Source organism: Topomyia yanbarensis, chromosome 3 (genome assembly GCF_030247195.1).
Source record: "Topomyia yanbarensis strain Yona2022 chromosome 3, ASM3024719v1, whole genome shotgun sequence".
NCBI lineage: Eukaryota > Metazoa > Arthropoda > Insecta > Diptera > Culicidae > Topomyia > Topomyia yanbarensis.
This window is the reverse complement of record NC_080672.1, coordinates 218,920,626-218,948,377: the sequence shown is the minus strand read 5'-3', so window position 1 is coordinate 218,948,377 and position 27,752 is coordinate 218,920,626. Positions and strand designations below refer to the sequence as shown.

Sequence of the window (27,752 nt, the reverse complement as noted above, 5' to 3'; positions counted from 1 at the left end):
AAGCTCTATCTCGAACCGTTCAAAATTTTCATTTTAAATAACGCTAAAATTAGAACCACCCTAGCTTCTGTTTAAACCAAAAGAAGGGGCTTGTAAAGTACAACAACTTTGCCAAACATATTGTAAGGTTAAATCATTTGATTCCTGCTAAATTTACATTCTGGACCCCTGTGCATTCCAAAGCAGAGTAAAGCCATGTCAAGTGATCCTAGATTTTTTCACATTATCGCCGATTTTCATAAGGTATGTTTTATTGTATAGGGCTTATGGTGAATAGCTGTTGGTATGAATATTTCGTTAAAACTCCTTTTTTCCTTTAAGATATTAACCCTTAAACTTTATTGCACGATAAAATTGTAAATTTTATATCTCAAAAACTGCTGAAGGTAATTGAATGAATTTTTGTACAATTATGAAATGATATTAACACTATCTTATAAAAATATATCTATAGTTTAATTTTGTAAATAACGGTACTTTTCACCTATTTAAAAGTACTTCAGTTGTATTTTTTCTTATGTTCTTTACGCTAGAAGTTTTCAAAAAGTATGTCGAATTACGCGGAAATTTTTCACCATCAATAATCTGTATTGATAATTTTTCATTTTTGTATCTATCGGGCGTTATGGATGATTTTGGCCCACTTTGATGCAACCCGCGAGAACGTACACATTGGCAACGCCGTACGTCGCACCGTCAGTATGCGCATCGCGTTGGAAGTGTTCATCGCATGACTGAAAGAAACCACATCTTTCGATTGGTGCAAAAGAGCAAACTTTTCTATACGTATTATCAAAGGTGAATGTTTTCCGTATATTTTGAGAAGCTTTTAGATTTTTTTACCGAATCATATTTTTTTATTATAATTTATCGTTACTAACAATCAAAATGTATCGGAAAGAACCGAAACTTAACTTATGTAATGAGTTTATTTTAATACCATATTCGAAGACACTTTTGTTAGTTATGTACATCTATGTTATACCAAGTTCATTATTAGAGTTTGTCTTCACATCTCGCCCTGAGCAGAAGCAAAAAATCGTCCCGCGCAAGTGAAACAGTCAATTCTACCTAAAAATCAATCGGTGCCTATCACACAAGCAGTCCATATAACAATAGCCTATACCTACTGTGCGATTTAGTGATGAGTGACGGTGCCCAGCAAAAAGCAACCCAGATACGGCCGAACTGTGTTGCTGTTGATTTTTCGAAATGCCCCGTAAGACCAGCCATTCGGGAAGTGGAACAGTTATTAAAAGTTCAGATGAAACTCAATCTGGCTGAAGTGAAAACCCTACAAATGCATCATATCAAACATTGCGTGCTGATTTCGTTCAACAACATTAACCAAGCTGAGTCATTCGCCTCGCGAAACAACATGCAGCACACCGCCGAATGCTGCAATGTTAAATATAGCATTCCCGTATACATCGAGAACGGCGCTGTAGAAGTTCGTGTCCATGATTTGGCTACGCGTACCCCTGACGGCGCGATTAAAAAATGCTTGCAAAAATACGGAGAAGTAGACTCCGTTACACATGAGACTTGGAGGAATTTTTTCCCGGGCATCCCTAACGGTGTTCGTGTGGTGAGAATGCGTGTGACCAAGCCAATTCCCTCATACATAACCGTCACAGCGTTAGGAAGTGACGATGTTCTCATTCATCAAACATCACTAGTCACGTACCCAGGGCAAATTCCTACGTGCCAGTTCTGCACGAAGAAGCTGCACCCCGGGAAACCTTGCGTAGAAACTGTTAAGGAAAACTTAACCAATCCAACTGAAATCAGCCCAGAACCATCTTACGCTAAACCACTAACAGCTTCAAAACCAACATCTTCGAATCAAGCACCAACAACCAGCAACAACAACAACGAAACGAATGCCGAAAAATACGAATATACAATGACGACCGATAAGAGTAAGACACAAACTGGAACATCTGACCGCGAGCAGCAGGAAAGTAGTACGGATGAGGACATGGACATGAACGACAACGCTAAAGAAGACAAACGGATCGAACCTCAAATGGCAGTGGACAACACTGGCAATATTTCGCCCCCTAGAAAAAGGATCTCAACACGCAGCAGAAAGCTGCGTCTAAACGAGACAAAAAACTTAACATAGTTGTTTTTTTTTATTTATTGTAAAAAACGAACAATCGGCCTCGTTGAGCTACCGCATTTGGGCCTAAATAAATTTAATAATTATAAAAAAAAGTTCATTATTAGTCTACAATATTATAAAGTAAAATGGAACATCTTATGACAAAAACATTTTACTTCTTGTTTTTATGTTCACTGAGTGATTTTACTTGTAAACAAAGATGTGTCTTCTGAAAAAAAAATTACTTTGAATAGGTTTTCCAATTGCATGCTACTGACGTGTTTTCTTTCACGCTATTGGTTCTGTTAATTCTGTGTTCTCCAAGCTCCAATAAGATATTATTTACATCTTCGAATTACAGTGAAATATCAATTTTATCATGCAATAAAGTTTAAGTGATAATATCTAAACGAAGAAAAGGTATTTCAACAAAATATTCATACCAAAAGCTATTCACCATAAGCCCTATACAATAAAATATAACTCATTAAAATCGGTGATTTTGCGAAAAATTCGAGGATCACTCGACACTCAGCACTAAGTAACTCAACAGTGACATTATTTCTAGGACCCCAAAGTACCCAAAAAAAGTGTGCTTCTTCGAAAATTGTACGGCGGCAGAACCCATTATACTATGACTTATCTTTCAGTATACGGACCAAAAATTTCGGGATGAAAGTCGTGTAAAGTTTGGAACGATCATATCTTTTCGTATCATACTGCATGGAATTAATCAATTTTCGAAATTTATCGAGAGTAAGTTCAACAATGTTGTATAAAATTTTGAGGTATGGATGACATGCATTAATAACGAAAAACTGTTTTGAAAAATCTTTCGAAAACTACTTGGAAATGGAGGAAAGTTTCAACTCATCTCGGTCAGAGCCGTCAATATGATGCACCAACTGGACACTGAAATGATGAGAAATTTTAAATATAGGTCCGTTACAGTTTTCTTTCATTTTGTGTTGAGCTGTTTAGAGCGTACAGGGTCCTCAAAGGGCTGTACAATACCGGGAAGAAAATATTTGTGAACTGTACACGGCTGGTGGATGAATCAGTTTGTGTCGTTACCTACTACTAGCAGAGTAAATTATTTTCATTTCTGATGGTTAGAGAGTAGCTTGTACGACGAAAAACCGGATTTTGAGCACTCGACCGGAACCAGTTCATGATTCTTTACCGCTAACTTCATGCACCGAGCCGAAAAAACGGAATTTACAACACCCAACTAAAACCAGTCCGTGATTGGTTACCACTAATGTTATGCACCGAACTACACATCTTCAACAAAATAATTGTGATTTTAGTCGGTTTCTATTAGTCAACCTAGTTGAATAACCGGAGACTACATTTCAATATCGAGTGAGAAGGCGATTATTAGAATTCAGTCGGCTCCGTGGACTGACTGTAATAATTAGTTTGTACAGCTCCGTGCTAGTAACGAGGGCAAATTGGAACAAAAATCTCCCACGTAGAGAACATTTTCATTGGAAATCAAATTATCAGTGCAAATTTTATTTTTATTTTTTTCATCAACTATTATTTCTATATCCTACGCACATAGGATTGAAAAACCTAGCCGAAATTATTTAAACATTCGCTTGCAGCGGAAATTAATTATCAACTAATATTATATAGTGCAAAAAAGTTTTCTGCCCAATCAAAGACTTGTCTTATCTATTATGAAAAACCTGTTTTAATCCACCTAGAGGTGCAATTGTGCCTTTCTCATTTCTCCAAACTATGATTTAATAGCTGGTTCGTACAATATAACATTATGGAAATGTCTTTCATTCTTATTACACTTGGTAAGTATATATGTATAAGAGCACCTTTTTGCATTCATCGCGGTATCGGTTTGAATCGGAGTTTTCTAACCCGTAACTCCGGAGCAGGAAGTCGAATGGAAATGGAATTTAATATCAGTTTCCGGGGACGCAACACCTTTCATTTGAGACTAAGTTGATCAAATTGTTCTAGCCATTTTCGAGAAACCAATATAACCGTTATTCTGAATTTAGATGCTTCCGGATCCGTCGATGGTGGACAGTGTGGCCAAAGAGACTTTGAATGATTGTTGGTGACCTAGATCTACAAATTCAACAGTTGTGTTTACATTTTGGAAAAAAATTCACCTTTTCACATTCATCGCAGAATTCGTTAGAATCGGGATTTACTGCGTGATCGTACGTATCACCCTGTAATTCAGGAACCAGAACTCGGATCCACACAAAATTCAACAGCAGCTGATGGACCTTTCATTTAAAATCAAGTTTGTCAAAATCGTTTCAGAAAATTCCAAGAAACCGATGTGGACAAATCAACAAATTTTGATTTGTAACCATACTCTTCAACTCGTAATCCGGAACAAGATGTCGGTTGAAAATGAAATTCAATAGCAACCTATGGCAATATTATACCTTTCATTTGAATCTTAGTTTGTAAAAATCGGTTCAGCCATCTCCGAGAAACCGATGTGTACATTTTGTTAACAAATCCGCCCATACACACACACATTAATACATACATACATACTATTTATTTATTTTCGTCAAGCATATGTAGACTACATAGAATGGTTTTACAATATTTACTTATATACTATACATTATTTCTACGGTTTAGTTTAGATTTGATTTGTTTTCTAGGCATGGAAAGGTCAATTATTACACAATTTTCATTATAATGACGCATCATTCTATTGATGGGGCTATTTTTAGCATAGTTTGTCTTAAAAGATTGTTCTTGGAATAAATTACGAGTTCTTAGTTGTCGGCTAGGTACATAAAATTTTATTTGCGAAAGTAATGATGCGGATTGTACACGTTGAGAAATAATGTCGTTGATAAAGCAAAGCCTGGCAAATTCGCGGCGTTCTTTGAGTGTTTGTATATTAATGAGCATGCAACGTGCTTTATACGATGGAAGAGGAAATGTCGTCTAGTTTAGTTTACGAAGTGCGTACAAAATAAATTGTTTTTGGACTGATTCGATGCGTTCTTCGTACAGGACAGTGTATGGGTTCCATACTATGCTGCAATATTCCAAAATTGGCCTGACTTATGTATTGTATAATGATTTTATTGTGTAAGGGTCTTCAAAATTGTAAGTGAAACGTTTAATAAAGCCCAGCATACTATTTGCTTTATTTATTATTGTATTATAATGTTCCACAAATGTGAACTTGGAGTCTAAGATTACGCCTAAATCTCGTACAATTTTGCATTTTTCTACAAGTTGGTTGCCTAAGCGTATGTCTATGGGAACATTTGAAATTTTTCTGCTGAAGGTTATTGAGTTGCATTTCTTTACATTAAGTTGGAGTAGACTTTTGCTACACCACATGTGGAATATATTAATTTCGCTTTGGAATATTTCAGTGTCTTTGACATTTCTTATTTCCATGAAAAGTTTCATGTCATCTGCATATATAAGCACTTTAAGATGTTTGAGTATAAAGGTAATGTCATTTACGTACAAAATAAAAAGAAGAGGGCCTAAGTGGGAACCCTGAGGTACGCCAGAGGTCACAGAAATTGGTTCCGAGAGTATATTCTTAAAGCGAACTGTTTGTTGACGTTTCGTTAAATATGATTCGAGCCATTTCAATAGTTCATTTTCTATGCCATATTTTTGCAGTTTGAAGAGTAATAAAGGTATGTCAATACGGTCGAATGCTTTACTAAAGTCTGTGTAGAGTGTTTCTTCATGGTTGCCATTGTCCATTGCATTTACAGTAAATGTTACAAATTCTAAAAGGTTTGATGTTGTTGAGCGGACTTTGTAAAAGCCATGCTGCTTGCTTGTTATTTGATTTTTTATTTGCTGAAATATTTTGTCATTTACTAGTTTTTCGAATAATTTTGGAATGCATGATATAATGGCAATCCCACGATGGTTTCGGATGTCCGATTTAGCGCCTGATTTAAAAATTGGCACTAAAAAGGATAATTTCCATATTTCTGAGAATGTTCCATTTTTCAGTGACATGTTGAAAATATGTAGTAATGGTAGAGTGAATTCTTCTGCTAGATTTTTTAAAAATATTGGTGCTATTCCGTCCGGTCCAGGTCCTTTTGATGCGTCTAAGTTTTTAGTGCAGTGGTAATTTCGTGTTCAGATAGTTCATGGACGGAAATGTCATTTGAGAATTCAGGTATAAATGAAAAGTAGTCGCGATCGCGGTCTGTTTCGGAATATGAAGTATAGACTTCTTGAAAGAATTTTCCAAATAGATTACAAATTTCAGTACTGTTATTTCCTACATGTCCGTCAAAATGCATTTGGGATGGAAAGTTGCTACTTTTCAATTTCGTTTTCACGTAATTGAAGAAATTATTTGGACAGGTCTTGATTTCAGTCTCGATTTTACGATTATATTCTTCATGTGCAGTGTTAATGGCTATGTCGAGTTGGGAGCAAATATCCAGATAGTTTTGCCGATTTGTAATGCTATATTCTTTCCTATAAATTTTATGTGCCTTTTGCTTTCTATTTTTTAAATTTTTCAGATGTTGGTTGAACCATACAGGCTGCTGACCGCCATGAGTTCTTCTTCTTCTTTTTACTGGTACTGTTCCAGAGATTAAATTCGTTACAATTAAATAGAATTTAGTCACTGCTTCGTTGACATTTCCGTCTATACTCAATACAGTTTGCCAATTTATTCTACATAGTCTACGGTTGACTTCTTCGAAGTCGGTTTTATGGTATTCCGGCACTTCCTCATACTCCAAGTCGTTCGGGGAAGAGTTTTGATGAAAGAAAATTGAATATTCGATTGCTGTGTGAAATACTTCATTTTTCCTTAATGGAGTCAAAGATGCATTAACACAGAAGTCTTCAGTGCAATTCGTGAATAAGAGGTCTAAATATGAATTTTGTCTATTTTTTACATGGTTGATTTGGTGCAGGCCAAATTCAGATATTTCGTCAAAGAAGTATTGAAGTGTTTCATTTTCCCCTACGACTGGGAGTAAGATAGATTCGTTTTCAATGTCTACGATGAAGTTGGCGTTACGTTGATTAAAGTCGCCATAAATATGCAGTTTTACTTCAGGTTCCATGCTTGACATGATAGATTCTACAGTTTGAAAAAATAGTTCAAATGATTTTTTGTGAGCATTTTCAGGTGGAAAGTACACAGAGGAGAATATGTGCACTTCTCCTGATATTACTGCTTTTGCCCATATATGTTCAAATTCTATATGTTTCATGGTTTCTATTTCTTCTGAAGGAAAGTCTGCGTTTATGGTTATAATGGCTCCTCCTCCAGACTTTTTATTACAAAGAGACAAATTACGGTCATGCCGAAATACATTAAATTGATTTCCAAAAATTTCTTCGTTTCTTACGCTTTCATCCCAGCTACTTTCTGTTCCAAGAATTATGGTAAAAGAATATGAAATTAGTTTTTGCTGGATTTCTTTCATTTTAGATGGGCTTTTCATTCGATTAAAATTTTGGCAATAGACTAAAATTTCAGTCGAATTCTGTTGTGGATGCGAAGAAGTTTTTGGAATATTTAAATTGCTTACAGTTATATTTTCTTCCTCTATAGAGGACGTCGTTACTTCCGAAAATTCGACGTTCCAAATTTATGCGTAGCTTCGCGGAGTTGTTCAAGGTGCCTGGTTCTTTCGCTTGATAAAAATTTTCCATAGGAGTCAAGGTCTGCTGCTGCTTCGTCTGGGTTTAGCCCATATTCCTGATAGACTTCGATGAAAATGCGCAGGAGATGGTCAGGAGTGGTCGGTAGTCCTTCGGATGCGAGTGTCATTTTGATGCTGGTCGGCGTCATTCCTTCCACGCAAATAGATGGGTGTTGGTCCTTCATATATACCAGGTATAGGCGAACAATGTTCATTATTTTTGGTTCGCGAAGTCTTGCTTTTAAAAAGCGACCGTCGCCATTCGTTGATTGTGACGTGAGGCGTACGATTGGAGGGCGCAAGGGGTCCAGTTGGCTGTCTGTGTTCGAATGTTGAGATGTGGTTGCCAATGTGTTTAAACTTTTTTCGCCGCTTGTATGTGTCATTTCCATTTGATTGGGTTGAATGTTTTCGTTAGCTGAACGGTACGGGTTGATGGTGTCGACTTTTTTAAAGTTTATGAAATTTGGTTTTACTGATGGTATTGCAAGACCTGCAATTGGATGTTCGGTGGTTGTGGGAGGAACGGAAAATTGTTTTTTCGCCGTGGCAAGTAGTAATTTGTCTGACGTCTTACCACTGTCGTTATGATGATGATTATTAGTGCGATGTCACGTTGACTTGACTGCTTACGACGTTTTCGGTTGCGTCTTGCCTTATCAGAAGCTTTCTCCTGAAGTCGTCGAATGCGTTGTTTGGCGTCATATTTTGTCCAATCCTGCTGCCATTGCCATTTATCGCCCAAAAATCGCCAGCCTGGAGACGGATGATTTATTTTCTGTTGGATTACTGTAACGTGTGATTTTTCCGCTAATTTTTCAGCCAGGGATTATGATTGATTCATGCCATTTTCTGGTATTGTCATGTTGGAGATTGCAATGGAAATAGCTTTCACTTCATCCTTCAATTCCTCCAATAGGTCGGAATTGGCGAGAGGGTACGGCTCAGAACATTTAGTGGAAAGCAGTTCGTTCTCGAGGTGTGATAGCCGTTCGTTAATTTTATGATTCATATTGTCCGATATTGTTTTGGTCGATTCGCTGATGGTGTCGATCGAATTTTGTAACAAATTGTCACAAGAATGAAAATGCTGACCTAGTTTACTGCATATGTTTTCGTTCTTTTTATGGACGACTTGCATCGACTACTTTACGTCATTAAGTAATTGTTCGATGCTACCGAACAATTCAAGACTGTGGCTCTTTAGATCAGTTGTGATTCGATGTTGTGTGTCCGTATGCGACTTCATCATTTTTAGCAGCTGATCTTGTAGATAGATCATTTTGCGCGTGTCGACCTCTGTCCTAATAATGTGCTGGCAGTCCGCACACACAGACACGATAAATGCCCGGATCAAATTTTCCTGATTACGCTGCACACCCACACAGGCAGCATGGTACGATCTGCTGCTAAATTCGCGTTTCCAGGGGAAGTGGTCGTCGTTTATGTTGCAAGTTTTTACACCGCACTGCATTATTTTACTATTACTTGAAGTTCAATAGCACTGTAACTTACGAGGCACGTGCGCGATGTTTGTTTACGTAGGTAAACAAATACTAATTAATAAATTACTTGCGGAGCGCTTGGAGAGGCGTCCGCAATCGTTGACTGTTCGAACGAAAAACCACATACATACACACATACATACAAGGGGGGCAGCAGGGACAGGAAGGACAGAAGTCTGGGGGCCTAACGAACCCCCCCCCCCCCCCACGGCCCTACTGCGAGTTGGGGAGCTTTGCTAGGATATGGTGGGGCTAAGATTGGGCTCTTCTAAACCTCTAAAAAAAAGCCATAACTCCGAAAGCAGCTCCGACGAAGCGAGTCTGTGCCGCTTCTGCTAAGATCCTAAGATTCCAATAATCTAAGATCTAGACAATAAAAGCACTATAGCCCAACCGGAGTGCCAACCGGCACATCAGGATCGACGCCAGTTACATTCTGATTATGGTATACTGGCCATGGCGAACGTCAGCGGACAGGACACGGAAGACGAATAGGATGGCGACTTTGGGCTGACAGGGGTGCTGTTCTACTCCCTGAGTAAGGAAGGATGACACCGAATTGAAATGGCGAGTAGGCTAACAGCATGGCTGCCTCCGTCCCAACAAAACCCTGGCAGGTCTCCGGGTACGTTCGAAACTCGCCATAATTTGGTTGGTGGTACTAGGTTCGGTTGAAGCATACCCGATTTACGCCGATCCGGCTCTGAACACTACTCTCCATGAAGGATAGTGTCAACCCTTGCATGACCTCACTGCTGCTTTTTGGCAGCATAGATAAACGTGGGATCGCGAGAGGCGACTATGTGCAGCGAGTGGAGATAGCGGTCCGGAGTTGGGACCCAATAAAATGGAGAAAAAACAAGCAACCGATATAAATGGAGCAGGTACAGTGAATCCGTTTGCCAGAGGTGGGTTGGTGAGGTCACCACCACCAATAGTAGCTTAAGTCATCCAGCAAGAGCAGGAGGATGGGAAGCCGAAGCAACAGTAACAGCAGCATCAAAAACAGCCGGAGCAGAGCGGAATGAGCTACACCCCACAAACGCCAAAGGTAGTGGTAGCGAGGCACTTGGTGGAGGAGCTCCACAAGTTCGTGGACAAGAGAAACAATGTCCACAAAGACATTAAGGAGATGGTCATCAAAATCCGGAAGGCGCTACTGTCTGCCGTAAAAGAGTACGATACGGCAACGCAGAGGGCAAATTCAGCTGAGCGAGCATCGGCGTCGGCTAAGGCGACTATCCTCCTAGCCCCTCCGAAACAGGGTAAGGAGAGGCATATTGGAGTGAAGAATACGCCAGTTCCCATAACTCCAAAGAGGACAAGATCCTCGCCAGGAGACGAAAGACCAGGTGGGTCAAAGAGGCAGACGCTCGAGGACGCTGTTGCTGCCGAAGGGTGAAAGCTGGAGTACCGTTGTAAAACGGAAGGAGAAACGCGGGAAACAGCAAAAAAAGAAGGAAGAGCGAAAAGGGAAGCAGAAGAGGAAATCAGAACCCTCGGCTCGTCAGAAGGCGCCTAAGGGAGAAGCCGTGCTCGTCAAAGCAAATGACTAGACTACGTACGCAGCGCTGCTCAAAAAGGTCAGAGAGGACCCGGAGCTGAAAGATTTGGGGGAAAACGCGTTAAGGCGTACCCAAAAAATGAGATGCTCTTCGAGCTTAAGAAGAATACTACAACTAGTAGCTTTGCCTTGCAGGAGACTATAACTAAATCAATGGGTGGAAAGGCAGAAGTTAAAGCCTTAAGCCCGGAGATTGTGCGCAAAAACCTCGACGAAATAACGACGGAAGACGAGCTAAGAGGTGCTATGAAGCAGCAGTGCAAACTGGGCGAGGTGCACATGACGATCCAGTTAAGGAAGGGATACGGAGGAACGCAGACAGCGATGATTCGTTTACCGGTAACCGCTGCAGACAAGGCGCTGGAGGTAGGTAAAGTTACAGTTGGATGGTCGAGATGCCTACTGAGAGCCGCCCCACGAGTAAATAAACAAGCGGAGAAATGCTTCAAATGTTTAGGCTTTGGACATTTAGCAGGGGCTTGCAAAGGCCCGGACAGATCCGGGATGTGCTGGAATTGCGGAGAGACGGGCCATCTTGCGGGAGACTGCACGCAGAGGCCGAAGTGCTTGCTTTGCACCCCAGTGGAAGGAAACGACCATCAGACGGGTGGCTTTAAATGCCAAGCCTATAAGAAGGCGACTGCAGGCCAACGGTGATGGAGATGACCCAGATAAACCTGAATCACTGTGATACCGCACAGCATCTGTTGTGGCAGTCTACGACAGAAACTATGTGCGATGTTGCTTTGATCGCAGAGCATTATCAAGTCCTCCCTAATAACGGTAACTGGGTGGCGGATAGATCAGGAACCGCTGTGATACAAGTAATGGGAAGATTCCCCATCCAAGAAGTGGTAGAACGTTCATACGAGGGTTTCGTGATAGCCAAAATCAACGGCATCTTCGTATGTAGCTGCTACGCTCCCCCAAGGTGGACAGTAGAGCAGTTCAGCCTAATGCTGGAGCAGTTAACCGAGCAGTTGATCGATCGGAAGCCGGTAGTCATTGGTGGTGACTTCAACGCCTGGGCTGCGGAATAGGGCAGTAGAGTAACCAACACAAGAGGGTGCATCCTGCAGGAAGCTCTAGCGAAGTTAGACGTACGATTGTGCAATGAGGGCTCTGTTAACACATTTCGGAGAGACGGGAGGGAGTCTATCATCGTCGTCACATTCTGTAGTCCCTCATTGACGGCGAACATGAATTGGAGAGTAAGTGAAACGTATACGCACAGTGACCACCAGGAGATTCGCTACCGTATCGGTCAACGGAACCCCGCGGCAGTACAGAGAAGAGTGACCGGCGAACGAAAGTGGAAGACGAAAGCCTTCAACAAAGACTTCTTTGTTGAGGCACTTCGGCCGAACGGCGGGACCGAGAACGTGGATGCGTCTGACCTAACAAGAAGGATTGTGGCGGCTTGTGACGTAAGGCAGCGTTTCGGGAAGCTAGGGCCACTTTAAAACGGGAGATCAGACTTAGCAAGTCAGAGTGCCACAAGGAGCTATGCCGAGAAGTAGACGCCAATCCCTGGGGTGACGCATACCGAGTCGTGATGGCGAAAATGAAGGGTCCGACGACGCCAACCGAAATGTGTCCGAGCAAGCTGAAGATAATCGTCGTGGGTCTTTTCCCGAAGCACGATCCAACTATATAGCCACCGACACCGTACGGTGAAGAATAAGGAACAAGCACGGATCGGCAAGTGACTAACGACGAGCTAGCAGAAGCATCGAAGCGCCTAAAATCAAAGATAGCCCCTGGTCCGGATGGAATACCAAACGTGGAACTGAAAGCTGCGATCCTGGCATATCCGGACATGTTCAGGATAGTGATGCAGAAGTTCCTAAATGAAGGCAACTTCCCCGAAATGTGGAAGGTCCAGAAGCTGGTGTTGCTGCCGAAGCCAGGGAAGCCACCTGGCCATATGCCTGCTGGATACACTCGGAAAACTCCTGGAAAGGATCATTCTTAACAGGTTGACGAAATTCACGGAGGGTGAGCGCGGACTGTCCAAAATGCAGTTCGGTTTCCGCAAAGGAGCATCGACAGTGGATGCAATTTGGATAGTGCTCGAGAGTGCTGAGAAGTCATCTAAACAGAAGCGAACAGGAGATCGATACTGCGCTGTGGTCACGATAGATGTGAAGAACGCGTTCAACAGTGCCAAATGGGAAGCCATCGCTGCAGCGCTGCATAGAAACGGGGTTCCCAACTATCTATGCCAGATTCTGAAGAGCTACTTTCAGAGCAGAGTGCTACTGTACGAGACGAGTGAAGGACAGAAGTCATTGCGTGTCACAGCGGGCGTTCCTCATGGCTCCATTCTCTGTCCAATCCTTTGGAACGGGATGTACGATGGGGTCTTAACGCTGCAGCTGCCTAGGAAAGTTAAAATCGTAGGTTTCGCGGACGACGTGTCACTAACGGTGATGGGTGAGACACTTGAAGAAGTGGAGGTGTCGGTGATGGAGACAATAGACGCGATCGAGAGCTAGATGAACGGGGTCAAGCTGCAAATAGCTCACCACAAGACGGATGTGTTGTTGGTCAGTAACTGCAGATCGGTTCAACGGATGCAGATCGACGTCGGAGGGCACGTGATTGCATCGAAACGTGCATTGAAGCAATTGGGAGTTATAATCGACGACCGGTTGAGCTTCAACAACCATGTTGATTACGCCTGTGAAAAGTCGGCGAAGGCAACGAACGAAATAGCGAGAATCATGCCAAACGTCGGCGGTCCGAGAAACAGCACGAGACGTCTGCTATCTACTGTTTCGTCATCGATACTCCGATATGGGGTTCCTGCCTGGAGTGCTGCGCTGAAAACCAAGCGGAACCGTGAAAAGCTAAACAGGACATTCCGACTGATGGCCGTACGAGTCGCGAGTGCCTACAGAACAATATCGTCGGAGGCAGTATGCGTTATCGCCGGGATGATCCCCATCTGCATCACCCTGGCGGAGGACGTGGAATGCTATCAGCGGAGAAATGCAGAAATGGTTCGAGCGGAGTCGTTGGCTAAATGGCAATAGGAGTGGGATAACGCGGAGAAAGGAAGGTGGACCCACCGACTCATCCCAAATGTATCGGCCTGGGTACATAGGAAGCATGGAGAGGTGAACTTCCATTTGACGCAGTTTTTGTCCGGGCACGGATGCTTCCGGAAGTACTTGCATCGGTTTGGACATGCTTCGTCACCCTTTTTCCCGGAGTGTGCGACTGTGCAGGAGACACCGGAACACGTGGTCTTCGAATGCCCTAGATTCGAAGAAGTTCGTAGGGGTATACCTGGTATGACAGTGGACAATATCGTCGAAGAGATGTGCCGTGACGAACATACCTGGGACGCTGTCAACAGAGTGGTCTCGAGCATACTCTCCGAGCTGCAGAGGAAGTGGCGAAGAGACCAGCAAGAAGCCGCAAATCGGATTTCGAGAGAAATTCCACCGCCGGGGAACTCTCCAACTGTGTAGATTAGGTCCACCGCCGGGGACCAGTTGAGTAGTACGTGACGTAGCACAGAGTTGGGTCGTCGGGGCGCCTGGGAACCGGACGTCAAGCTTCACCGGAATCGCTGAACCGACCTCGACCTCCTACCTGGTAGCTCGTGAGTAGGCTAGATCCACCGCCGGGGATTAGACCGAGTAGACCGCGTCGCAGAGCTAGCAGTGGGTCGTTGGGGCGCTGGTGAACCGGAAGCTACGCTCCAACCGGAATCGCCGGATAGACCTCAGCACCTACTGTATGGCCTGTTGAGTAGGCTAGATCCACCGCCGGGGACTAGATCGAGTAGATCGGGACGACGCAGATAGCTAAATGGCTCACAAAAACGAATATCGGAATCAGGAGAAATCTACCGCTCGGTTGCAGGAGAATAGGCTAGATCCATTGTTGGGGACTAGACTGAGTAGTTCGCGAATAAGTGAGGGCGGGAGCTGAATGGCTCTTCGGGAAAGTAGAGCGAAACGGAACGAGATGAAGCCAAAAGGCTCAAGAAATTGTGGTGCTATAACCAAAGAAAAATCGCTATCGGGAGAGCCTCCTTCGCCGGGGAACTCTCCGTCGGCGTAAGCTAGATCCACCGCCGGGGACTAGACTGAGTAGACCGCGACGAAATACCACCAGTCGCAGGTCGTCGAGGCATCAGCGAACCGGACGCCCTGCTCCACCTGGTTGGTTGGCTCGATTTCGGGTGAACTTCTCTCGCCGGGGAATTCTCCGTCGGAGTAGGCTAGGTCCATCGTCGGGGACTAGACCGAGTAGTTCGCGAACAAGTCTGGTGCTTAATGAGTAAACGGCGCTGAATGGTGCGAGAAGGGAGTTGCGGTGCTAACTGGCACAAGGGAGCCAAAGGGCTTGGTGAATTAGACAGTCTGAAGCTTGCCGCCCAGACTGTACTCGTAGGGGAGGAGTACTAAGCCTAGACTCACAGCCAGCTTTCCGACTGCCATGCAGAACTTGCCAGTCTGTGTGGATGGTAGAGAATTGGTGGGGTGTAGAGGAGTGGGGCTGTAACCCTGCGGAAGAAACGAACTAGTAAGTAGTTGAATTAGAGTGTGTGCTATGCACATAAAAACCCCTCCCCGAAGTAATGCCGTAAGGTAGTGCCGGGGAGGAATCAGGTTCTGGGCGAGAGCAGTGGTTTTTAGCGGGTCGGGTGATGGCAGCCCAAACCCGTTCCCTGAGACATTGGGGTTTTTATACATTTTTCCTCACTCAGGGTTTTCTTGAAATTTTTTTTACTGCTCTCTAAAAAAAGAACATACATACACACAGATATTTTGCGATCTCGGCGAACTGAGTCGAATGTTATATGAGACTTGGCCCTCGGTTAGAAAGTCGGTTTTTGGAGCAATTGCATAACCTTTCTCTATGAGAAAGGCAAAAGAATAATATTTAATTAGCTTAATCAGCATGAGTTCAATGTTATCTTCATGGATTATATTTTGAAATGTTGGTGGAATGGGTTTGAAAGTGGAGGGAATGGGGGGTTAGTAGAGTGGGAGTGGAGGATGCGTCAGAAATCCTTCATCTTATTTCAGTATACGGGGTGGATGAAGGAAATGCGGGCGTGAGGGTGGTCCAAGGGGAGGGGAGTGATGAAAAGGGAGGTGTAAGGGTAAGGCGGGGGGAAGGGGCGGCGACGCAATACTCAACTGCATATTTTGCCTTCCATTTGAGACTTGATTTGAGAAAATCGGTTCAGTCATCACCGAAGAACCGATGTGACTTTAATTGTGGAATATGCCCGGAATTTCGGACTTCCGGAATCGGTGATAGTGGACAATATATTCAAAGCATGTTTGATTGGCAATCAGTGATCTAGATCTGCGATTAGAAGTAATTTGCTGACAATTTCAATAGTTTTTAGCCTCTGAGGTATTACGATTGTACCGATTTATATGGGAAATTCCAGTGTGTCCTTACTAATACCCCTGTAACTCCGGAAGCAAGAGTCAGAACCGAATGAAATTCAGCAACAGTCGATGGTATTACTGTGTCTTTCATTTGAAATCAAGTTTGTAAAAATCGGTAGAGAATTCGTTGGGGAATGGGTGTGATATTAGCTTAGGAACTTGGCGGGTTCCCCGGGGGCGTCATGAACCGTCATAACTGGCCAATGTGGTCAAAGCTGCTTTAATTGATCATTAGTGATCCAGACCCGCAAACTGGAGTAATGTTACATCAATTTTAATATGTTTTACATCATTTGAACATCATGGTGGTACCAGTTTATATGGGTATTTGCTACGTGACCGCACTCTTCAACACGTAACTCCGGAGCCGGAGGTCGGATCAACTAAGAATTCAATAGCAGCTTATGGGAGCGTTATACCTTTCAGATGAAACTAAGTTTGCGAAAATCGGTTCAGCCATCTCTGAGAAAATTGTGTGAGTTTAAATGACACACACATACACACACAGACATTTGCCGATCTCGACGAACTGAATCGAATGGTGAATGACACTCGGCCCTCCGGGCCTCGGTTAAAAAGTCGATTTTTACAGTGATTGCATTCCCTTTCTTTATATGAGAAAGGCAAAAAAATACTTTAACATATTGTATTTCCAAAAATCGCAATTTTTATTATTGAGGATTTCGGTTGAAAACAAGTAATCGTAGCAGATTTTAGGACGTGATATCGAGGAAAGTCATGTTTCATAGCGTTTTGCTTTATCTCGTTTGGCCTTCTAGTCAAGTTCACCTCACCAAATGTGGCAAGATCTTCTTCCGGAGAATGTTTCTTGGTTTTCTTACAAGTTTCAAATTTCAAAGTGTAATTGATTTCAACGGTTTCCTTGACACTCTGAAACAACTTTCATAATCTTGGACTCAACTGGATTACCTGCGCTTCGTTGACTGGTATGAAAAGAATTTGATATTCAGTAACAAGTACAGTTTCCCTAAGATTTTGAGTTTTTTCTTTTGCTACATACGCTCAACAGGACGTCCATCGTGCGATGGAACCTTCCAGCAGTTGAATATAATAGTTTTCTGAAGCTGTTCTCAATTTGCAGTAATGAATTGATTTCTTTTCGTGCAGAATTGAACTACATATTTTGCTTCAACTGTATTTCGAAATGAATCAGCTGGTGCCAAAGCACTTTGGAGCGATCTGGTTTAATAAAACCATCATTGTGTTTCCCAGATAACTAAACCTGAATCTTGTCTAGAATTATTCATTATTTTTCAATATCCTTGCAAAAGTTTGATCTTCGCACAGGCAATATAGTAAAACGAGAAAAAAATGTCAAAAATACCTAATTATTCAAATAGCTCACATTCGAAATGGCGCAATTATGCGCAAGATTTTCTTCACCAATCTATTAGTATTTGGATTAAACTTAATCAGCGTATAAGAGTTTTCACTGGGACGAATTAGGCACAAGAACATTTTCAATTTTGAAAAGTGAGAAAATCGCGATTTTTTGTCATTGTATCCAAGTTTTATGAAACTGATATTTTTAGCATACATGGGTCTATCTACACCAAAAGGTAACCCTAACCTCGGTTTATTAGGAACAAAAGATATTTGACTCGGAACAATTCGAATCACCAATGTCTGAAGATTTTGTTTACACGCGCGACTTTGATTCAGACAAGCAGAATTAAAACGCCTCTACCTTTGACAGAGTAACAGTATTGCCAAACCTTAGGAAATACTCGCAACATGGGTGCCAATTAATGTATAAATTACTAGAGAGCATAATGATATAGTATAATGCCCTTGATAACAGTTTTTGAAAATTTGGCTTTCGGCCAGCTTTTTAAATCAAATACTCCTCTGTACGACAGTCCGAAATTTGCGCACACGCGCGAGAAAAAACGATTTTAATTCATCTGGCTGAAACTCATTCCTGGTTGGTTCCCACTAATCACATGCCGCAAATTTTGAAAAGTTTTTGTTCGAAGCTTTATCTCTTTGACGATGGAAGTAGACTGGTTTCATTCGATGCTCAACCCATTTGGCTTCGAACGTAAACTGAACCGAGTACAGCACCGGAGGTCGTATGTGGCCGTAATGGAATATCTCGCCTCCGGAATATCAAAACTGACAGGAAATGCAGCCCGCGGAAATAAAAAAAACAGGATTATCCCCCGTTAGCTGCAGCTGGCCATTCGAAATGACGGATTCGAACAAATTGCTCTCCGGCGTTACCATTGCCCAGGATGATGTGTTGCTTAATATCCATTCCATTTTGCTGCAAAAGAAGACTAAAAGAACTAAGTTTTTTCTTTGTTGGCAGGCGAAACGCTGCCGAGAAACCCCGAAGCGGCCCTTTTCAGGGCGACCAATGATGAAGAGTTTTGATTTGATATTCCTTCTCTCTCCTTTGTTGGAGTTTCATAACTTTTTAATTAATCTACAACTTCTTTGAAAACAACACACACTTACCCAACCAACTTGATAGGTATTATTAGGTGTTATTACATATGTACTAGCAGACCAGTGCCGCCATCATGTAGTATCAAGATTGAAAATAATCCAAGTTGGCAGAAGAGAAGGGGGTTTGTTTGTAATGCAATGCAAAATGAAAATTTTACTTAAATATTCTTACTACAATGTAATTTGGTATTGGTTTTATTATGAAAGACACAATATGTCTGAGGCGAACCAGTCTGATATCTCTCGGCATGGTGGTTACTAATTTGGCATGGATGGCGCATAAATTCATACCCGTGAACAAAACGACCAGGTAGGCCTTGCTGGCTATACCTATTGTACCCCCATACCTCTTTGACCCCATTCTACTCCACTCATCCATTATCATATACACATCCAAACGCCCACATACATATACGCACATACAAACTGCACCTATTTTTTCCTGATAATGAACAAATAATATTTCACCTTTACGTATCGTTCCAGTCTCTTGTCATACCAGCAAATCCCTTGCTAGCCAATGGACAGATACCAACACGATTTAAAATCAACCTAGCCGATGGACAAACTCATCAAAGTACGGGCAATTTAGGACTACCAGTGAAAGGTGTGCCATCTCAATTAGTTGGAGGATTTGTGCCTTCCAATGCTGCAACTATTACGACACAATTTGTTAGTGGTCAATTTCATGTTGGCGAACGAAATCTTCAACGGCAACTAGCGATTGGAAATATACTCGACAAATCAAAAACAAATGCTGGTGAAAAACAAATAACTAGTGATAGGATTGTCTTCCCCGTGGAAGTGGGGGAAATAATTTCCGAGTCTTTTAATGATCTGAATAATCCCGCAAACGCTCAAATCATCGATAAGACAAACCAACAAAAGTATTTTAAACGTGAATCAAACTCAAAAAAAAAAGTGCTAAAACGTGGGTTGCTGTTTTTAAAAGATGGTACAATTCTTAATGAGAATCCTGCCAAAAATAGCGAATATAAGATCAATGGGCTGGCCGAATTTGGCTTGCCCAATTTTAAGAATAAGCTTGGTAAGGAAACAGACATCGAGGGTGAAATTCGAGAGCATGACAGTGAACCAGCCGAGGGAGAAGTTAGTGCTATAATGAATGTATGCACAAAATGTGATGAAGAGCCGTTCACTAAAGCAATTGTGTTTGCATGGAATGACTTGAGGGTGCACATGGCTCATGCACTAAGAGCTAAGGCATCAGTAATTTGCGGACAATTTTGAGTGAGCAGTTTCTTGTCATTGTAGAAAGTAAATAATTTCGCTGTTTTTGGAACAAACTTTAATCCGAATTGTTTGCGTCCCCTTTACCCACGTCAGGTAATTTTACATTACATAGGTAATCAAATGTAATTTTTAAATTAACTCAAAGAATAAACAATAATCTTAGAACACCATCTTCATTATTCGTAATATACTACGCAACTATGATCTTCGCCATATTCTGCAGATAAACACATACAAACATTTAGATTAATGGTATAAAGAATTGTCTTGTATATATAAAAAAATCGTTTTTAATTTCATTGTGATGACATTTTGCCTTGTATATCAGAACCAGATCCACAATCTCGGACCGTATATTTCAATTCTGGGCCAAACACAATGTTTGACATTTCCTTAAAAGAAATGCAAAGAATTCGCTCAAACTATTAAGTTTATATATATATATATATATATATATATATATATATATATATATATATATATATATATATATATATATATATATATATATATATATATATATATATATATATATATATATATATATATATATATATATATATATATATATATATATATATATATATATATATATATATATATATATATATATATATATATATATATATATATATATATATATATATATATATATATATATATATATATACTCAGGTTTTTTTACGCGGGGGATACAAGCCGCGTAAATGAAAACCGCGTGCATAGTTCCAAATTTTACTTCGACATCGACTTTTTCTAAAGTTAACTTCCCAGTAGTATCCTTGATTTGAATTATTATCGCTAATCCTAATGCCAAAGAACAAATAAAAACCTCTCGAAAACGAACCGTTTGGGAAAATCATCATCATTACTGGAATTTTCATTTTCACGAATCTTTTCGATAACCTTCCGTCACTTACGTTAATGCACTGGGTGTACAGTGCTCTGAAAATCTAGCGGAATCGTCTTAGGACACCAGCGGGTCTAATTCAGAGCTATCTGCGCGGCGAGTTAAATCTGTAAAGAATACTAAAAATTAATTTCTATTCCATAATTTTCAGTTCAGCAATTCGAGAGATCGTGCTCACCGCAAGCCATGAAAACTAGACTACGTTGTGAGGCGATGGTCACTATTTATTAAAAAATCACGGTTAAATAAAAAATTAAACTATTAAAAAATTTCAAATAGTTTATAATTTTCACAAACTTATTAGGAAAAAATGTAATATTGTGTAGGAAAAAAGCTTAAAATTTCAGGGGGATGCAAGCCGCGTAAATGAAAACCGCGTAAAAAAAAACTTGAGTATATATATATATATATATATATATATATATATATATATATATATATATATATATATATATATATATATATATATATATATATATATATATATATATATATATATATATATATATATATATATATATATATATATATATATATATATATATATATATATATATATATATATATATATATATATATGTATATATATATATATATATATATATTTATATTTATATATATATATATATATACATATATCTATATACTATATTATAAAACGCTTTTATTCCACCTAACAGCATGATGAGACATTTCTTATAACTCTTATCACTCTCTTCGGATATTATATCGTTTGAAAACATTTAGAACTTGATGCTTCGCGATGTTTTTGATAACACATACTACATGGGATAGTGGCAGGACTCAGAGAATCGCTCAAATCCGCATAGGACAACATTAGTGCTAGAAATCTCAAATCAAATCAATGGGAAAGCGAAAAAATGGCCCATAAAATAGACATGCAAACGAATTATTGCTAACGCTCTGTTAATAAAAATATCCTAATTGTGATGGGAAAACTGCATTTTCTAAAGGGGTTATATATTGTACTGAGCCAAAAAATCGATTTTTTTTTGAATCGATTTGAAGTTTATACTTTACTCAAATTTCCAACGCGACTGAGAACTAAGAAATCAACGCTTTTTCTTGAAAAGGGCAATACTAGCAGTGATACCATTCAAAGAAAATCAACAGTGAATATTTCCAGACCTGGTTTTATTTCCTATTTAAGAACTATTGTGTTTTTTACATCCTAGATTGCATGATTCAGTGATCGAAACCCAAAACTTCATAAAGTATTTGAAATTATTAAATTTACAGTTTTTTTACAATAACTACCGTTCTGCACCACCGATTTCGTCCGTGTTTTTTCAATAGCGATCATTGTTACTATTAACAGCTGGTATCAGCTTCATAATCCTAAAAAAATACGAAAATAACAGTTTCACCTCTAAACTGCTAGCAAAAAAAGTATCGCCCTGTTTGTTTGCATGGAGCGTGGAGGGCGAAACTTAAAATAAACAAACAAAAATACAGTTTCGCCTGTTGTATTTTTTGCTGTAGTTTAAAAAAGCAACATCGTAGAATCCAAATTTTTAGGTTAATTTGTTGCGTTTCAAAGCCCTCATTCGCATGTATGAAAAAAGCCTTATGATTACATTTGTAAGTATCGCCCTTTCACAAAAAAGCGTTGAAATGAAATCGCACCTCCTGATATCACGCTATCTCTGAAGTGCATGCGTGCATAGTTCCAAATTTTACTTCGACATCGACTTTTTCTAAAGGTAACTTCCCAGTAGTATCCTTGATTTGAATTATTATCGCTAATCCTAATGCCAAAGAACAAATAAAAACCTCTCGAAAACGAACCGTTTGGGAAAATCATCATCATTACTGGAATTTTCATTTTCACGAATCTTTTCGATAACCTTCCGTCACTTACGTTAATGCACTGGGTGCTCTGAAAATCTAGCGAAATCGTCTTAGGGCACCAGCGGGTCTAATTCAAAGCTATCTGCGCGGCGAATTAAATCTGTAAAGAATACTAAAAATTAATTTCTATTCCATAATTTTCAGTTCAGCAATTCGAGAGATCGTGCTCACCGCAAGCCTAGACTACGTTGTGAAGCGATGGTCACTATTGTGAAATAGTGACCATCGCTTCATGTTGTCACTATTTATTAAAAAATCACGGTTAAATAAAAAATTAAACTATTAAAAAATTTCAAATAGTTTATAATTATCACAAACTTATTAGGAAAAAATGTACTACTGTGTAGGAAAAAAGCTTAAAATTTCAGTATTTTCTCTATCTGCAACCTATAATCCCTTAAGTATACCAATTAATTGGTATACGAATTGGAATAGGTTCGCCAAATTTTGGAAGAAGTCTATAAAATAACCCCTTGAAAACTACCTAAAAATTGTTGTAGTTCGATGCAATAAAAAAATCCCCAAAAATGAAATGTACCTATTAATGTGAAACACAGTGAATAATACATACAATAAAGACCCATTTTTATCAATCTCATGGTGTATTTTAGGTTGACAAAATGGGGACATTGACTAAATCGGGCAATTTTTTTTCTTTATAATAAACTGAAGCTGTTAAAATATTCTTCCTGTCCCTTGATGTAGTCTGATAACTATTTCTGATTATGATGAACTTTTTATTTTTGCATATTTCCATCTTCATGATAAGGAAAACATGCTCAAGAAAGGATTTACTCGAATTCAGTCTTGTTCGTCTGCTATAGCCCATCAAACATATGTTCATATTTGGCTGATAAAATCGGGGTTTCAATGTATTATAATAGATATTCAGCATTCGAAGAAGTTTCTTGTGAACGAGTGTAGAACGACTTTGTTTCTACTTACTTGAAGTCAGCGGCGTAGCCAGAAATTCGGTTTGGTGGAGGTTTGGTGAAAATCGATCATACTGTCCAAACGGCATAATTCCGAAACCGTAATTTTTGAAGTTTTAAAATTATGCAGAATTAATTTTTCAGAAAATAGTAACAGAGTTCGTGTCTTTAGCGAATTTGTTGAGACTTTATTGTAGTCATGAATATTAACCTGAGAAAATTCACCATAAATACTTCTTGGACGATATACCGTCAAAATTATTTTATCAAATGATGCGCTGTTTAACGTTTGTAAAATTCATAGAAGATACCAAACCTCCGAAATTGGCGGTTTCAAAATGATGCTATCTTGACCGTAAATTACTGTTTTTAAACATTTGACCTATACATATAATTGGTCATACAACAAAAATCAAATGCTCATCAAAATCGATCAGAACCTGCTAGTCTCTACATTCGGAAAGTGTTATCCTCGTTATTAATCATATTACGTTTTCGTCGCAACTCGACGCATTCCCAAAATAAAAACCTGTTTTAATCCACCTAGTGGTGCAATTGTGCTTGTCTCATTTGTCTAGACTACGATTCCATGGCTGGTTATGTTCAATACAATGGTGGAAATGAATATTACATGTTCAGTACGATTTGCACATACATACAATGGATCGACAGCCACGATCTTGAGATACTATATGATACTGAAACATCGCTTGAAACCAGCGGCGGTTCATGGAAAAAGATCCGGGAGGTCCAGGTCCTGCCGAAAATTTTCAACTTGTTAAGAAATTTTAAACTATTTTTAATTTTAAAGTAGCAACCCATCACTGCATACTCCCTCCGGGTCGGTATGATTGACGATTTTTAGAGTGATTGCATAACCTTTCTATATAAGAAAGGCAAAAATGTACCAAAATCCAAAAAAGTCAATTTTTGTCAAACATCTCAATGTTTCATGCATTTTAAAGTTATTTGGCATCAAAAATACAAATTTGATTTTGAAAATTTTTCATTTCAGTTTATATGGGAATTTGCTGTGTGAATGCACTCTTCAAATCGAAACTCCGGAACCGGAAGTTCAATCAATAAAAAAAATCAATAGCAGCCGATGGGAAGGTTGTACCTTTCATTTGAGACTAACTTTATGCAAATCGGTCCAGCCATCTCTGAGAAACAGAGGTCACATTTTTTCCACATACACACATACATACACACAGACATTTTCCGATCTCGACGAACTCAGTCGATTGGCATATGACACTCGGTCCTCCGGGTCGGGATTAGATTGACGAATTTTAGAGTGAATGAGAAAGGCAAAAACATTTTTAGCAAATGTAGAAAGTTATGCATTATTTTGGTGAGCAGTTCTATATTTCATAGACATTAAATCAATTTTAACTTCGCTTCCTATTAAATAAAGACCCTTATTACAGTACATCTCTACAAAAACGAGCTCAATTTGAAAATAAAACTGAGGATTATGATTGATTACAGAACTCTGGAATTTTCTATTGGAATGTTTTCAGGCAGGAATTTGATATTGATGCAATTAGACAACTGTGAAATCAAGACCAATAGATCAGTTACATATCAGGACCCCATTCCGACAATTTATCAAAAGTCCTCATGATGTTTACAACAATAGGTTATCAATCTACGGCTCAGATAATTGTTATTGTAATATTGAATTAAATCAGTCTGCATCAATAAATTTTCAACTTCAATCCAATTTTTTTTGGGTGTGGGAGGGGGGAGTTGTATGGTGTTAAACCCCTAAACCTTCTCTTGGCCACGCCGTTGCATGGAGTTATTTATTTCGCTTTTCATTTTCCGATATGTTTCAGATCGATCCGATGGTCATAAGTTAGAAAAATTGCAGTCAGAAGGTTCGCACAAATGAACATTTTTGCACTGATAAGTTATCAAGTTCCTTCCAGACAACTTGGAAGTGTTCGGTGATTATTTCTAGCGGTTGTAGATAGAAAAATGAAATACAAAATTCGTTTTATCGAAATAATGTTTGGCTTATTTCAATGGATAATTACTATATTGAACAATAAATAGGCGACAAAGAGTAATCAACAAACAACAAGGCATAACTTTTAAAGATTCAAAATAGATATTTGAAGTCTTCAGTAAAGTTATTCGCAAAAGTAAGAGCTACAAATTTGCTGAAGGCATCATTTCGGTATAATCACTTTCAAGAAAATTTGTGAAAATATCTCACTCATAGGGGGATTAATCAGCAAAAGCATAATGCCAAAAGAAAGGGCATATTGCCTCCATTAAATTCTCCGAAGATACTATTGACCTAAAATAAGCCGTTTTGGCGTTAATAATAAATTACATGTTTTTGGTCATATTTCTGGCAATGGGAAATGATAAAAATGTTTCGTCCGCATTTAATGTTAAATATCTCTTTTGAGAATAGTCCGATTTCAACAATCTATAGTTTGTTCGAAAGGTATTCGTTAAAGCTGTCCAAAAACATATGAACTGGTAATCTATATTGTCAATTTCGGCAGATAATTCAAAAAAATTGCAAAAAACGCCATTTTTACGCATTCAAACATTCATATCTTGGAAACTAAACATCAGAATCAAAAACAAATTAATATCGTTCTTACTGTTTTTTAGTTCTTTCATTCAAAATTGGTTTGGATAAGATCGGTTCAGCCATTGCTGAGAAACACGAATGAGAATTTGTCCGTAACACACACACACACACACACACACACACACACACAGGGGCAGCAGGGACAGGAGGACAGAAGTTCAGGGGCTTAACGAATCCCCCCCCCGCCCTTCGGAGCTACTGCGAGTTGGGGAGTCTTGCTAGGATATGGTGGGGCAAGTCAATGTTGGGCTGCCGAACCTCTAGAAAAAGCCATGTAAATCCGAATGTAGCTCCGACGAAGCGAGTCGATGCCGCTTCCGCTAAGGTTTTACCCAAGACTTTAACATAAAGCACCCTTACCCAACGGGAGTGCCAACCGGCACATTAGGATCGACACCAGTAAGATCCTGATTACGGCATACTGACGGCAAAACACGGATGTGAATAAGGATTTCATCGAAATTATCTACGGACCGAAAGCCACGCCATTCCACTACCCTAATAAGGATGGGTGACACTTCCCCGAAACGGCGAGTGGGCTAATGGTGCTGGCTGCCCCCCGTCCCAGTAAAACTTTGGTAGGTCTCCAAGTACGTTCGAAACCCGCCACCTTAGCTGGTGCAAGTAGGCTCAGTTGAAGGCTCCTGACTAGCGCCGATCCGGCTCTGAACGTGGTACCCCATGAACCCTTGCATGCGACCTCACTGCTCGCAAAGGTATCAGGAATCAGAATATATTGGCTGAAATGGCAGAAGACAAAATCAACAAAAACAACAAAAATTCTAACGGAGCAAGGTGGGCTAGCGAGGTCACCGACCCAGCATAACGAACAAGTGCAACAGCAAGTGCAACCATAACAGCAGCAGTAGCGAGAGCAGCCTAGCGAGTCCACACAGAGCACGAGCGGCAACAAACCAACTGGACGCCAAGGAAAGCTAGGATTTCTGGTGCGCACACTGAAACCAAGCGTTACCCAAGAAGACCAGCAGTCTGGGTTACCTAAAGTGTCGAAGTTGAGGCAAAAAATTGATGAACTCTACGAATTCGTCAAAAGCAAGGGTCAACATGCACGGACATATCAAGGATGTCCGTGATTACCATCAAATCCGCCGTAGCAGCAGCCGAATGCCAACATATGGCGTTAAAAGAGCGAGCTGAAAACGCCGAAAATACGCTGAAGTCCACAGCGAGAAGAAGCAGAAGCCTATGAGACACCGAAGGGCGGCCGGGATTCTCGTTCTGTGAAAAGAATAAGGGAAACGCCAGGAGAGGAGGAGGAACCGAAGAAGCCCAGGAAGGTCGGTGAAGGACAGCGAAAAAGCCGAAAATCGCAGAGTGAATGGCGTACCGTAGAAACCGCAGAAGAGAGGAAGAAAAAAAAGAAAGAAAAGGAGGAAAAGAAGAAAGAAGACCTTCGGCCACGCCAGCAGAAGCAGAGGCGAGAC

At 40.1% G+C, this 27,752-nt stretch overlaps 1 protein-coding gene across 1 annotated transcript in view; it reads left to right on the top strand.

Moving 5' to 3' along the window:
- Window positions 1–20,144, top strand: part of LOC131693880 (uncharacterized) — a 517,149-nt gene extending 497,005 nt beyond the window's left edge. The window contains exon 6 of the mRNA XM_058982138.1: window positions 19,212–20,144. Within this exon, the coding sequence (XP_058838121.1) occupies window positions 19,212–19,976 (765 nt within the window). The 3' untranslated portion in view covers window positions 19,977–20,144. The remainder of the gene's footprint in view (window positions 1–19,211) is intronic.
- The last annotated feature ends 7,608 nt before the right edge of the window (window positions 20,145–27,752 follow it).